A 16090-nucleotide genomic window follows, 5' to 3' on the forward strand; every position below is an offset into this window, starting at 1 on the left:
TGGCAGTTCAGATATAGACAATGAAGCAGGAAGGTAGCGAAGTGATCACAGCACAGGAGGAGAAGAGGGAGTAAGGAGCATGAAGCTTGAGCCTCAACCCACACTCATTTGCATGACTCCAAGACAGGGTTTGATACTATGTCTGAACTAAGCCAGGAGCTCCTCTTCAGCTAGGAAACAGATATAAATGGACAATCCAAAATGAAAATAGGGGAAATGCTGAATCCTTTCTTGATGCACTAGAGACTCCAGAATAATAGAGAAGACCAAGTGTAATGTTCCCAACTGCCTGTCATACGATCACAGCCCAGGTCCATCGGGACTACTCAGAGTCTCTACACTGGGCCTTGGTTTCTTTGCTGCAATCATGTGGAGCTATTTGCTCTGCTTGCACCTTTCGACAAGCTCCCTGCTTGTAGCCCAGTGTGGTCTGTGCTGGGATAGTGGCATAGTAGCCTTAGGCTGCAATCCAATGCACACTTTGCCTGAGATTAAGCCCTAATGCCTTACTGAATTCAACTGGACTTACTTATGAGTAGACACACGTATGCACAGCTTCACTGTCAACAGGCCAAGGTACCTTTTTCCTTTTTTAAAAGTGACTTGAGGTTGGGACTGCTAATTCAGAATGCCAGTCATGAATCATACATTAATTTGTTAGGAGGCAAATGTGAGGGCCTTTGAAGAAGTGCAAAGAGTTGGGGTTAGGGTCCTTTCTAAAAGTAAAATAGAATTGAAACATTGATTATCTTAGCCAATACATTGTCACATTTATGTTTTGCAGGTTTTATTTTGTACAGATGACAGTTTGGTTGATAGAGCTCGCGGCACTTAATGTCAGGGTTGTGTGTTTGAGCCCCACGTTGGGCAAAAAGATTCCTGCATTGGAGGTGGTTGGACTAGATTGTCCTTGTGGTCCTTTGCAATGCTGCAATGCTATGATTCTGTGAATAAAAATAAGCTGAAAATGGTTAACGTTAAGTATGCCTGTAGACATTATTAGGCCATCAGTACTTAGGGGTCATTATCCTTCCCAGACAAAATTCTATTCTACATAGGTGATAAGAGTCCCATCATTTATGTACATAGCCTCTGAAGCTGCGGAGATCCAACAAGCACAGCAAACACACACATACACACCACAAATAGGACCCCTTGTTTACTCCTGTGAAACTTGTCCACTTTGGTACCTCATTTGACCTTATCATCAAGCAGATTAGCAGGAATGGTGGCCTGATTCCTTTTTCACTTGTCACATCCACTTCTGTAAAGAGGCAGTTCAACCTTGGCTTCTTCCTTCGGGGCTGCAGAGAGCCAATCTGGGTGGAATAATGAAATTGGCAGTCAACTGAGACTATGTGCCCGTCTGTCAGGTCACTAGGGCAGGGGGACATGGGTTAGGCTGGGCAGAAGGTGGGAAGGCGTTTTTCCCCCCTTGTTCTCAAGACTGTGGTAAGAGTTAACTCTTCCTAACCTTTTTTGCCCTTCTCTTGGGCGTGGGAGGAAATTACAGACCTTGGAGACTAAGTGACAGTTGGCTTGGAATAATGACAGGCAGGCTTGCCGTGAGAATCCAGGCGATAAAGATAAAAGGAAGGGGAAAGGGCTCGGCTTTTTCTCCTGTTTGCACAGAAGTGGCAGCTGCTGCCCAGGGCAGGAGCTGCAGGACAGAGCAGCGCAGCGCCCCCTCAGCCTTCCTCGGTGCTGTCGCAGCTGCTGCTGCCTCTGGTGCGCTAACCATTCCCTCCTCGCCCTGCTTGCAGGACGCCAGGAAAGTGTCGCACGTGTGTTGTTGTCGTCTTCCCTGCGGGCATCTGCCGAGACGGCGGCAGAAGAAAGCAAGCAAGCAAAAGTTTCAGGAAGATCCAGCCTTTTCCTGTCCCTATAAAGTTGTCTCATCACCCGCCCAATAAAGACCTAAGTGCCATAACAGGATCAGGGGCCAACCTGGCAGGACACCGGGGGAAGAAAGCGAAAGGCTGTAGCAAGTAAACAGGGCTGGTGAAGAAATCTCAACCTTTTTACCAGGGGACGCTGTGGCTTTAAACGACTCCGAGAAGTGATCGGGTGGGTTTCCTCCCCCGCCCCGCTTGAACAAACGTCCCCTCCCTGCTCCGTCGCCTCGCTCGCTTTCTCACCTCCGCGAAGCTCCCCCGCCCCGTCCTTCTTTCTTCCTCCCCCTCCCCTTTTCAGCGGTCCTCTCGCCCTCTCCGCCCCCCCCCCCGCGCTCCGGTGTCTGATTAAACGAGAAGGAAGTGTGGGAGTGGAGGCTGCGAAGCTCTCCCTTTAAGAGGCAGCCTGCAATGACGAATTGTTGAAATTGCCATTGCAGGATGGCATTCCACTATAAATTCATTGTTCCACCTCCTCTCATCTTCACAGCTCTCGCTCTTCTCCTCTTGTTCACATCGGCGGACTGGGGATAACGCCGCTGCCACCAAACACCCATTAAACTCGGAGCGGGAGGAGGGGGAACCTTGAGAATCTGGGACCTTTCTCCCACCCCCTGACCGGCAAGGGAGGGCTTGTTTTCTCCTACCTCTCTCTCACACACACATTCACTCACTCACTCTTTCTGCCGCCCGCCTCTCCAAACCAACTCATCAACCCAAAAAACAAGGGGACGGAGGAAGCCGGCGAGATCCTCGGTGCTGTGCCAGAGCCGACCTCGCTCCCGTCGGATGACTCGGTGGCCGAGAGAGAGAGAGAGAGCGAGGCGCAAAGTCCCAACTTCTCCGATGCCTCCTGGCTGCTGCGAGAGCCTCGTCTCCCTCCTACTGATGCGCTCTTGACTCGTCCGGCAAAGACTTCTCCAGCCTTTTGTTTTCAAGCAGCCTGTCCCGTTCGCTCCCCGATCTCCCGCCCGGATCGCCGACCCGGCAATCGACTATCCGGCTGCTGCTGCGGAGCCCACCATGCTGCTGAAGTTGCCTTGCCCTCCGCTGCCGGCGCTGCTGCTGCTTGCAAGCTTGCAAGCGGCTGCCTCGGCCGCCGGAGTTTCCCCGGCAACTTCAGCACCTGCCTATGATAAAGCTGTGCAGCTTTCCAAAGCAGCAGCAGCAGCAACGCCAGGCGCCGCGCCCCCCTTCTTCGGCCCGGAGCAGCAGCAGCAGCCACGCGGGTCCACCGGCCTCGTGGAGCGCGTGGACCAGACGTACTCGGGGGGCGGCAAGGTGGGCTACGTCCTGTACGCCGGCGGGCAGCGCTTCCTGTTGGACCTGGAGAAGGACGCGCTGCTGGGCTCCGCGGAGCAGCTGCTCCAAGGCAAGGGGCGCTGCTACTACCGCGGAACAGTGGACGGCAGCGCGCAGTCCTTGGCCGTCTTCGACCTTTGCGGTGGCTTGGACGGCTACTTCGCGGTCAAGCACGCCCGCTACACTGTGAAGCCGCTGCGTCTGGCAGACGACGGCGGGGAAGGGGCTGAGGAGGAGCCCTCCCGGGAGCGCATCTACGACGGGGAGTCCGCGCGGGTGGCGCACCTCTTCTCCAAGGAGCACTTCAGCTTCCAAACGGTGCCTTCTCGGCCCAGCTGCGAGACGCGCGGCTCGCCCAAGGTGCAGTTTCTGGACCAGAAGAAGCTGGGCCTGCGGCAGGAGGAGACGGATTTCACCACCAGGGCGGCGCTGTCGGGGAACTTCTCTCCGTCCGCCGGCCCCAGAAACAGAAAGCGGCGTTCCATCTCGCGGGCTAGGCAGGTGGAGCTTCTGCTGGTGGCCGACGACTCCATGGCCAAGAAGTACGGCAAGGGTCTCCATCACTACCTGCTGACCTTGGCCACCATTGCCTCCCGCCTCTATGGGCACGCCAGTATTGAGAACCACATCCGCCTGGCGGTGGTGAAGGTGGTGGTGCTGGGGGACAAGGAGAAGGGCTTGGAGGTGAACAAGAACGCGGCCACCACCCTCAAGAACTTCTGCAAGTGGCAGCACCAGCACAACCAACTGGACGACCAGCACGAGGAACATTACGACGCTGCCATCCTCTTCACCCGTGAGGTAGGTTTGGGAGGAGGCCGTGGCTGAGGGATCCCGCTCAGGCCTCCGCCAGCCTTGCGGAGCTGGGTTCATCACCCTCAGCTTCATTCTTCTGCTTCACCGCAGGTGTGTTGGACTTGATGACCCACAAAGTCCTCTCTTGGGCTTTGTGATTGTATTGCTGCTGTCTTTTTTTTTCTTTCTTTTTAAATTCATCTCTGGTTGTAAATGTTCAAAGGTTTCCTAGCTGCTGTCTTAAAGAATCCAAAGTGCTACTGAAAACACCTGTTCGCCATTGGCTTCAATATCACTAATGCTAACTAAGGTGGTGTCACATCAGGTTTAGTGGATGCTTGAGGTTCCAGTAATAATTCCAAGCATCTGCTAGGGAGCCTGAATGAAAGGGGAGATAGATAGGTACACATGGACAGGGAAGCCCAGGCTGCTTCCACACAGCAGCTTATTGTCGACTGGCGTTGCTCCTGTGCCCAAGTTCTGCACAGCATTCATGTGATGTCCTCATGAAAAGGTAGTCCCCTGGTGTTTTCCCATTTATTGTGGGTTTACTGTTCCTGCAGAAAACTAAAGTTTTGCTTGTTTTTTTTTAAAAAAAAATCATTGCAAATAGTTGTTCTGGATTCCGTGTGGGAGGGGAGAGGATAGGTTGGCAATTTGATGAGGATCTCACATGTGCAAAAGTTGCATGCATGAGCAGTGCTGGGTCCACAATGAACTGCTGTGTGGAAGCGCCCTTGTTTCTGAACAAAATAACAAGCAATTGGGTCATGTTTCCATTTGAGATGCAGCATCCTCCTGCACTCATTTGCACTAGCCATGAGATGTTTCTTCCAAAGTAGAACCGTTGGAGCTCTGTATGCTGATGGTGAAGAACTAATGCAATTTATGTTGTAGCAAAATCAGGAAATTTAAACAGGTGTTTGTAAACACGGTTGCCAACCAGAGGTTTTTTGGAACTTATCAGGCCATTGGTCCATCTAGTTCAGTACTGTCTACACTGACTGGCAGCTTCAGGGTTTCATACAGGGGTCAATTCCCAGCCCAATAAAGAGGTGCTGGAAATTGAACCTGGGACCATTTACATGCAAAGCCTGTGCTCTAACCGCTGAGCTATGACCTATCACAGTAATTATGATCTTTTAATCCTGCCCAGTGAGCAGAAATTTGCCTTCTGGCTCTTCTGTGCTGAAGACATCCCTGACACCTGGTAGAGCAGAGAGAAAGTATGTGCGATGCTCATCTTTCAACAAGTTCTTCCAAGATTCATGTCCTCATTCCACCTGCAACCTGTTAACTTTCTCATAAGGCTGTCATGTGTCCATAATTTGCATAGTATAACCATTAGGAGATTCTTACTATAGGAGAGCAAGCTGTTAGGATTTTTTAAAAAATAAATAAAAGTAAGTTTTATTCCCATTGATGTTGCTCCTGAACAGTAATGTATATCCCTCTATTAAGATGAAGCAACACATTTCTAGCGAAACTTATACCCAGTGGTGAAGCTCAGCTGAATTTTCTGTTGGGTGGTGGTGGAAATGAATCCATTTAAGTAATAATATAAGGCACTGGTAGGCTTGCCAATCTTTCAGTCTATCTACCAGATGAGAAGAAGAACTATGAACACCTCTGGCTCAAATCCCAGTCTAACTCTATTGAGATTAGAGGGAAAGGAAAATGTGTGAGGTGGCCTCAGGGAGCTCACAACTTGCTTGCTTAGTTGCTGGTAATTTAACATGGCATTTCCAGCATGAAAAGAAAGTAGCAATAAAACCAGAGAGGCACAACATGTGTGGCTCAAGAGAGGGGAACGTAAATTCAAACCACATGTAAACATAGCTGCAGAAAAGTGGTGCACCAAGGTAGGCGAGGGGTGGGGCTCTAATGCCTCATTATCCACAGTGTGGAAATTGGTCTCCTAATCTGTTAGAATTCTGAACTGGCAAGGGTTCTCCATACAGCTTTCTGGATGAGTGCTGAGTGATAATCCAGAATCCAGAAGCATTGGCTGAACTAGTTAAGGGGAGTGGTTCCAGAGGAACATGTGACACTGTTTATGAAGCAGGACTCTTCAACATGAATGTCCCCTTCAGCATGTTCTTCCGCTTTTCCTTCTTTAATTCAGAAAAACACATAACTTTCCATTAGAGTTCCCTTCCTCCGCTACATCACTGAAGAGTGCCAGGAAAAAGAGAGGCTTGGGATCGTTTGTGGAATGAGTTACTCCAATGAAGGAGTAAGGAGAGAGACAGAAAAAGCCCTCGTATGTTTATTTATTCCTCCAAATACTTGAAATATTATGGTGTTCCTGTCGTGCTGCACTTGTCCTGTATGTTCTTTCTGTTGATGTCCAAAGCCATTTGTTTTCAACCATGAACTCGCAGGACTAGAAGGAGTCTCCTGAGTTCAACCCAGATTTTTATCAACACAAACAAAATCTTTTCTAGGCTCCTTTGAGACTAGCTCCCCTCAATCTAATTTTGCAGTTTATGTAAGCAAGTCGTTTGATGGTCCACCTGATTTTAGAAAATTGCTTTGGAGAGAACAGAGCTTGACAACTTGCATTTTTCTCAATACAGTCGCACACATATGCATGCACTAGAGTTTCCCAGAGAAATGGAGCTAGCAAGGTGGCAACCCAGTACTCTTAAGACATATTTTTAATTACTACACATCAGGGATGGCCAATGTGGTGTCCTCCTGATGCGTAGCAATAGCTTTTAGGAGCTGTCCATATTACCAAAGTGGGATGATCCACTTCAGATATATAACCAATTCAAATAGACATATAGATAGACAGCCATTATACCTTCAGAACATGAACTGGATGAACTGGTGGGATAGTCATATGAAATTGCCATCTAGAGCACAAATCCTTTGTGTATACAATAAACAAAGAGCGTTGTGGCACCTTAAAGGTTAACACATTTATTATGCCATCAGCTTTTTTTTCTTGGACTAGAATCCACTTTCTCTTCTGATGAAGTGGACTCTAGGCCATAAAATATTACATTGTAATAAATGTCTAACCCATACTCAACCTTACTAATTCTCTCACTAAATCATTTTGAAAACTTTGGAATGAGATGGTTAAGTTGCAGGTTGGAGGTACATCAAAACAATGTAGAGGAACATAATGTAGAGGAAACAAGATCCCTACATTTTGTCCATGTGAGTTTTGCCTTGTCCCATTGACATTTCTTTTGAGCATTAACAAGGGATGCAGGTTTTGCAACAAAGTTAATGGCCAAACATAGCGTTCCTTGTCTATGCTGTCCTTGGAAGGAGTAACTGAAACACGAGAACCATCACATCTTCTGCTCACTTCAGCTCCATTATCTCAGATTATATAAACTGATGTCTAAATCTGGCGTTGTCAGTTCATTGGAGATACATCTGAATTGATTTTCCTCAATTAAAACACAATCTAGGGAGAGAAAGAGAGGTATCCAGGAATGAATAAATGTGCATGGGTCTTCATCTAATGGCATTTGAAGTGAATGAGTCACTGTTCACATTTGGACTGTAAACATGAAAAAGAGTTAAAGGGTAAAAGTGTCGGAGGAGAAACATCTCACAGGGCACAGGGCTTTTTCAAGCCTACTGGTGTTTTTTGTGGAGTTTTTTTTTTTTTACCCATTTTTGTTTTTTCAACAAGACGAGAAGTAGCAGCAATTGGCATGAGTGATCAACTTTTACAACTCTGTTTTGAAAGTATGAAGTCGGTTGCTTAGCAACTAGATGCTTAGCCACACTACCATGTTTTGATGGGCTCCGAATGCTGCTCTGTTTAGTTTTTGTATACCCAGATGCCTTCTTCTAAATTGCTTGTTTTTCGGTTGTGGATCAAATGTGTGAGGTACACTTTCCATCCCTGTTTATTATTCAAGGCCACTTTGAACTTCAGTAGACTAATATTTGCATATCACCTATCAAATGAACCCACCACAATTAGAATTAGGGAGCAATTCGATTCAATTCAAGTTTAAAGGTGAATCTATCAAATGGAAAAGCAGGCATTTTTTGAAATTTGTGCTGGGTATTTGAATTTGTAGTTCTCCAACCAATGTTTAAAAAAATGCACATATTAGAGGAAAGTGTGCAGAAAATGTGTAATATAGAAATAATAATATAGGGGATTTTTTTTGCAGAAAACTGCATATAAGAGCAAGCTTATTAGGATAAATTGTCATGAAAATGCTGATGAATTTTCACAATGATGTTTTTAAATCACAAATTGCTCCAGAAATGTGGAGAACTGAATTTAAGACTGGAAAAACAAGAAACCAAGATAACCTAAATGGACAGATTGTTCCATCCCTAAATGCAATATGCAAACAATTCTTCATGCCTAACTTTATGTTCATTAAATATTCAGATTGCCATAGGATGTGCTCTCATGTTGCCAATGGTCTATAGCACGAGTGACTAACAGATTCTGCTGGAATACAACCTTCATAATTTCTGGTTATTGGGCTGTGTTGACTGGCACTGGCGGGAGCGGAAGTCCAACTATATATGGATGGCCAGAAGTTAACCATCTCAAGACTTCAGAAATTATTGTCTTGAAAGCATGCAACATTTGTCATGCTTGTTTTGAAAACATGTAACATTTGAATAATGGTGCTGGAGGAGACTCTTGAGAGTCCCATGGACTGCAAGAAGATCAAACCTATCAATTCTGAAGGAAATCAGCCCTGAGTGCTCACTGGAAGGACAGATCCTGAAGCTGAGGCTCCAATACTTTGGCCACCTCATGAGAAGAGAAGACTCCCTGGAAAAGACCCTGATGTTGGGAAAGAGGGAGGGCACTAGGAGAAGGGGACGACAGAGGATGAGATGCTTGGACAGTGATCTTGAAGCTACCAACATGAGTCTGACCAAACTGCAGGAGGCAGTGGAAGACAGGAGTGCCTGGCGTGCTCAGGTCCATAGGGTCACAAAGAGTCGGACACGACTAAATGACTAAACAACAACAACATTTGTCCGAATACAGGCTGTTTTAAAAATGGAGTTACTAGTTAAACATGTATTTATTTACTTGTTATGTAGCAACATCTTTTCTCGTGACATTTTTCACGGCGAACTTTTAAGCAGTGGTCAGAATCCCCCTCAAATTGTTGAAACTAGTTCACTGAGCCTAAAGGGGGATGTGCAGTGTGTTTGTCTCACCAAGTTCCACTTGCTCTGCAACAAATTTGCTTACAGTTGGCTTCAGACTTGACATGGATTGCCTTTGTACTGCAGAGGATCGTGCCCTGCTTTCTCCACTCACTTGGCCATCTAGACTTGAGGGGTTCTGCACTTGCTCCATAACAACAACGCATGCATGCCCAGAGCATACCCTGTAAGACTGTATTTCATGGAAAGATCTGTAATAGTAGGTATACTGACTTTCATGAAATCTTGTTTGCTGTTACCATTCTTCTTATCAAGGGACTCATGATACATTTAGGCTGCAATCCCTAATTAGGATGTAAGCATCATCAAGCACAGTGAGACTTCCTTCTGAGTAAACATACAAAGGCTTATTCTGTTAAGGGGGTTGCTTTGAACACTACTGAAAATGACTACAAAACTACTATTACTACCTCCAAAACTCAGCTTTCTAGCATTTATTTAGTATCTGTGTTTAGTAACAGGTGAAGTGTGTTTCTGAGGATGATACAAGTGTGTAGAGGACTCAGAATCCAACATTCAGTCACATATTTTGCTAATCTGTGTCTCTGCTGGAATGCTGGCCTGTAAAAATGTCCAATTTTTAGACTTTTTCTCTAGGAATTGCAGTGATTGTGGTCTTGGACCACATATATACCAAGTTTTAGCCTAATAGTTGTAGAAGTAGTAATCTAACAATTTGATGTCTCTGTGATGGAGTTAGTGAGTCAATAAGCCACATACATCTTTTATTTGCACAAATACCTGCACAATATATTATTGAAATTGGTTCTTCTTTGTGAAGTTTGGGGGGGGGGTTAAAAAGCTTATTCTGTTGCATTCATTTCAATCTTTGTTTCAGTTGATAACCTGTTCCAACTCAGTACCCTGAGACAGGTTAACAGTATTGCTGTTGGAAAAGATTTAGGAATACCTGAGGTGAGAGTCAAGTTAGAGGAATTCTTAACTGCCTTGTTGCTTATCAGTGAGATTTTTTTCATTCTCCTTCCCACTCCTGTTTGTTCTGTTTTCTTGATGTTTCCTGTTAACTTTCGCTTTATATTTGAGCTTCCACACAATGTAAAAGCCACTTCATAGAATATGGCACCAATTTAACCTACGGTAGTAGCCTTCATTGGTCCAAGTAGAGTTGTTAACAACACAGTTCAGTGGGATTGCTTCCAAATTGGTATTATAAGATTGAAGATTGATGAGACATGTAATTTATTTGGCTTGGGTGGGTATGTAGTTGGTTAAAAGCCAGATCTGTTTAAGAACTCCTGCCAAGGGTAAGATTTTCAAATGTTCATGCCCAAAGTATTCTGCATGTTAAGTCCATTTGCATTAGCCAATATGTTGAGCATCAGTCCTGTCTGCCCATGACTAATTTGGTGGTTCTGGAAACTAGTTATTTGCTGTGTTAACACTGCTTGTTGACTCAAACAATGTTCTCCAGACTGTCTGTCACAAGGCAAACACATGATGGAAGAGGGTTCCAGCTGTCTAAACCAACTCCATTCTTCTCATTACTTGAGCCTGTTTCATTGTCACTCTGTAAAATCCACCAAATCTATTTCCGTCGTCACCTGAGATCAATCGGAGCAGAAGCTCTGGGAGACAGAATACAGTAAGCAGTTTGGACTAAGTCCACTTATATTATTTCCCACTCACCCTTCCCCAAGTCATGTGACAACTGAAGGAGATGATTCTAACAAAAGACATAAAAGTAGCCAAGTCTTGAAAGCTGGGTGGTTCAAGAAGTGGGTGGTATATTCAACGATAATGTTAACACGCCTGTCTCATTAAGAAAAACCACATATCGGCCAGAGGTCATGGCTTTGCCGTTTTCCATGCAGCACTTGTTTGTGGGATCCGGTTAATTATCAAAGTGAAAGTGGTACTGAAACGTAACAGCAAGTGCTGAGTTATCCAAGTCCTATAAATGATAATTTTGTTGAGCAAAATGCATGCTTTCTTTGGCACTAGTAACTTTTCCTTAACAAACCACTATCCTGTGTTAGTATTCCAGGGGACAGGCTATAATACCAAATGCCAGCAGTTATAGCTATATGGGTTCTAAGTATTTAATGTCAATTTTAACTGAGACCCCGATTGTGCTAAAATGATTGCATTTGATCTTCCTAAAGAAACTTCTCCACTGTCATTCACGTAAATACAGGGTAGCATGCTTAAAATGTGCCATTCTACTATGGCGGTATAGGATTATTTCTACAAGAAATTATCTAGTTGTGCAATATGTGAACAAACATATACTGTAATACCCTCCTTCCATCACTACAAGTTACTGCAGGCATTGCATGGTGTACTGAAAACACTGCTTCAGTACAGATGTCATGCCAAATAAGGTAACAGGAAGATTAACTATGGTTAGCATGGCATCTGAATTGTCAAACCATGGTTCGAAGTGGATTTATAAACCATGGTTTGTGCTATGATTCAGTGTGATGCTTGAACTGACAAATAATAGTAGCTGTACCTCCAGAGACCACTGTACCATAGAAACAAAGGGCTGAAGAGACATACAGGTGAAACTCAGGAAATTTGAATATCATCAAAAAGTGCATTTATTTATTTATTTATTTAATGCAACCTATTATTTTTTATTCTTTTAATTTTTACAAATGCTTTCTTTTGGAAATGCCACAGTAATAAAACAAATAGTTACAATACTACAAAAATAATCACCACTATTCCCTTTCATTAATTTCATTTCATTTATAATTAACCCGCTTAACGACAAATAATTACAATTACAACAAATAAAGGCTTGACATATCTTGCTTTGCATGTCATGCATCTATCTCATATATTAGCTTCACCTTTTAAGTTGCATTACTAAAATAAATGCACTTTCTGATGATATTCTAATTTTCCGAGTTTCACCTGTACAAATCAGACATGTCACTCTTGGTGGTGGTTCCCTAAGCATGTGGTACCTAGCACAAAATGTTGCGGGATAGTCTGCTCAGTGTTTCAGTCCATCAGCCATGCCCTATTCTAGGAGGTTTCATTTCCTCCTCCCTAGTTTTTTAGTTTCCGTGTTCTAACAGTCAGCTAGTTCTGTGCCCACTGAGCAAGCTCAGACTTCATTGGGCTATTTGGACTTTGGTTCTTTGCCATCTTAGTCTCTGTCCCCCCCCGCCTATTTTTTCTACTTCTGCAAACATCAGGCTTCCTCTGAGCATGTTGAGGCCTCCTTTTTCTATGTGGATATTGACTTCATAAGGAAAGGCACTCAGAAAATGAGTTCGCTATGGGAAAAATACAAAATCCCTTATCTTTAATTTTGAAATGTAACTCTGCCCCACCCAAAAAATCCTGACATCTAAGAGACTGTCAAATGAGTTACAGATTTTCTGATGTCCTGCTCATTTTTTCCAAAATCAATAGTGTCAAGCCTTAAATTTCCTTATACATTGCAACCCTACATTGTACACTTCCTGTGCAGTGACTTTGTATTGATCCAGCTACTTTGGAATAATATCAGATAAGTTGAGGCCAGCTGCTGGAATCTTTCTTTTAAAATGCATGTGTGGTACAGAGGTCAAGTGGCCTAGGTAACATACCCAACTCCCCCAACCATTCTTCATAAGGCTTGGTTTCCAAACCGTTTTAATATCTTGGTTGCCCTCTTCTGCACACATTCCAGCTCGTCAATATCCTCCTTAAATTGTACCACCCAGAATTGTACACAGTACTGCAGATCCAAGGCAGAATAGAGCGGTACTATTACTTCCCTTGATTGGGACACTATACTTTTTTTGATGCAGCCTAGAAGAGCTTTAGCATTTGTTTGTTTGTTTGTTGTTTTGCTGGAGTATCACACTGTTGACTAAGACTCCTAGATCCTTTTCACATGTCCTACTGGTGTCCCCCATCTGCCTAAGTGTAGAACCTTATATTTGTCTCTGTTGAAATTCATTTTTTTAGTTTTGGCCCAGCTCTCCAATCAGTTAAGGGCATATTGAATCCCAATTCAGCCTTCTGCAGCATTGGCTACCCCTCCCATTTTGGTGCCATCTGCAAATTCCATGAGCATCCCTTCCCCCCCCACCATAGCTGCCAAGTTTTCCCTTTTCTCACGAGGAAGCCTATTCAGCATAAGGGAAAATCCCTGTAAAAAAGGGATAACTTGGCAGCTATGCCCCCCACCCCTGTTCTCCAATGTTCCAACAAATGCCAGTCTGTAGCTGAGTCTCCAGGTCCAGAACTGGCTGTTGACGCATCTAGATGTTAGTCCCACACAGGCCAGGACTTCCTCACTTAGTAGCTGCTTCTAATGTCTCTCACAGCCCAAGCCCTAGTGGCAGATGCAAGGATTGCTCACTGTATAAATGGCATCTTATATCTTTTGGCCCTTTGTCTCAGACAGCTCTTAGTTTCAAATCAATGAATGGGGGAGATACTCCAGTGTGAAGCCTTCAGTGAGAGAGGCACTGCAGTAGCAGTCATCCTTTTGCCCCTGAGCTCTATCTTTGGCCAATCCAATTGCCAGCCACCATACTGACCATTGTGGTCATACTACCAACCATAAAAAGTGGTCGTGAAATTAGCAAAGTATTCCAGCTTTCATGAAATATTTATTTCTTTTCATGAAATCCCTCCTAGCATAATCCTCTACACACCTACTCAGAAGTAAGCACCTTTCATCAAAATAAAAGAAAATAAATTTCAGCGGGAGGCCCAGTAAGTAATGTATGTGACTGTAGCCTAACTTTTATATAAATTACATTTAAAACATTATCAATATTAATAATAATAATAATATCTTTATTACGGTCATAGACCAGCAAAAAAAGAAAAAGAAAACCAATAATACATAAAAAGATAGTTCTTGAGTATCATCTTTGAATAATACTGTTTCATTTAAAACATTAAATTTGCATGGTTTGCCAAATTCCTGCAAGTTGGTGAATTAGGCAGAAGCATAGCTAATGATGTGTGTTAGTCATTAGATGGCTTTCTTCCTTAACTAGACAGAACATTTTGAATGTTTTATGAACTTGGCAATATTCTACACATTTCGTAAATCGTGCAAATTATCAAATTTAGTGGCATAGAAAAACATGCACGCACATCCATAAAGCAACAGTCGTTAAAGTAGGGTGTCTACAATGCCCTGTTGCCAGAATTTTTAGAGTAAGAGGTTAAGCACTTGTGGCTAAGAGTCACTATGGGATAGTAACAGTATAGTATGTATGCATAATTTCCATGGAAGTGGTAAATTTGTAAAAAGAATATTTGAATAAAACGGAAATTGTGGATTTGGAAAAATAAGGCATCGTGCTGATAGGTTTCTTGGGTGGTTTCTTGTAAAAACAGCAGTATTTTTATTTTTTGTATTTTACGTATGTAAAAAAATTGGAAAGCCACTTACTCAGATTGGAATTACTCCTAGGGAGCATCAGAATTGTTTTCACAGGTGCTGCTTTCAATCAAGGGTCTGCCACATTTACCTTCATATGGCCTTTTTGAGCAGTTTTGGTATCCATACATGGGCTAACCTACACCATAAACTCTGAATAATTAGAAACTCATTCATTGCAAGAAATGTGCTGCACATGCTGTAGAATTGCAGGCATAGAACATGTGTGCCTGACCAGAATCCATACTTTTTTCAATATTATTTTGTAGAATGAGCAATGGACAAAATGAGGGGCTTTAAGCAGAAACATTTCCCTTTACGTTGATGAGCATTTCAACCACATTATTTATGCTGTTAATGTGTCCAAACAACTCAGTGGCTCCATACTTTGTTAGTCACACTTAAATTCCCACTTACTTCAGTGGGATAATCCTGATAAGGGAGGGGCAGATATCACAGCTGTGGCCATGCTCTCCAGAAACACTAGTATTAGAACTTAATTGAAAAACGTTGCTTGCCAATACACATAAAGTGTTGTTTGTCATGTCACATAATCACAAATTAAAATGGTGCTTACGGAAAACTTTCATGAGCAACTCCTGAAGTTAGAACAGGATTGGAAACTTTTCAAACCCTATGTTTCTATCTATGTACACTGTCTACAAGCAAAAGCAGTGGGCCTGTCTCAATCAAATAAAGCTGGATGGTCTCCAAAGCATCGTGGGATGCGTGCTGGGGGATGGATCAACTGTATATCAGCTTTGCCAACACAGGAACCTACCGAACTAAAATATTTCAAAAGAAGCCTAGGATTAAACAATCCTGCAATATGATTTAAAATGCCAGTGCCTATCAAGGGTTTGAAGTACACAGCCATATCAAGGGCCTTATTCTTAGAACACTTCTTCAATAATGCAACAACACTGCAATGCATAAAATTGCATGTCCAGGATTTACCATTAGAGCCAGTGTGGTGTAGCGGTTAGAGTGTTGGGCTAGGATCTGGGAGGCTAGGGTTCAAATTCCCACTCGGCCATGAAGCTCGCTGGGTGACCTAAGGTCAGTTGGTATTTCTTGGCCTAACGTACCTCTCAGGGTCATTGGGAGGAGAAAATGGGGAGGAGGGGAGTAATGTATTGCCATCTTGAGCTCCAAGCATTGCCTCTCCTCAAGTGAACTGACCTGGGCCCTGCCATCACCAACTGAAGCCCTTTGTGTGCCCGCCTCCCATAGGAGGTTAGAGGTGTTGGCATACACGCTGAAGACCTGGACTCCAAGCCCCCCCCCCGTTAGCATCTGCCGGGTGTCTTCTCCGCTCCGGTAGCCAACTGGAACACGATCCAGGCTCCTCGGAGTCTGGACACGTTACCTGCAGAGCTTCATCCCAGCGTTAGTGTGGTTTGGCAGCAGCAGCAACAACAAAGAAACTCAGAAGATCTTGCATATTTACAAGTGTTTATTCTAGAAGCATATCAGAGCATGTACAGATACGTCTTCCTCCATAGCGAAAGCAAAGTAACTAACATTACAATAGCACAATAAATGGAAGTATACATCA

At 43.9% G+C, this 16090-nt stretch overlaps 1 protein-coding gene across 1 annotated transcript in view; it reads left to right on the forward strand.

Annotated features, from left to right (window-relative positions):
* Positions 1–2236: 2236 nt before the first annotated feature.
* Positions 2237–16090, forward strand: part of ADAMTS5 (ADAM metallopeptidase with thrombospondin type 1 motif 5) — a 52126-nt gene continuing 38272 nt past the window's right edge. The window contains exon 1 of the mRNA XM_035115079.2: positions 2237–3995. Within this exon, the coding sequence (XP_034970970.1) occupies positions 2916–3995 (1080 nt within the window). The 5' untranslated portion in view covers positions 2237–2915. The remainder of the gene's footprint in view (positions 3996–16090) is intronic.

The sequence above is a fragment of the Zootoca vivipara genome, chromosome 4 (genome assembly GCF_963506605.1).
Source record: "Zootoca vivipara chromosome 4, rZooViv1.1, whole genome shotgun sequence".
Classification (NCBI taxonomy): Eukaryota; Metazoa; Chordata; class Lepidosauria; order Squamata; family Lacertidae; genus Zootoca; species Zootoca vivipara.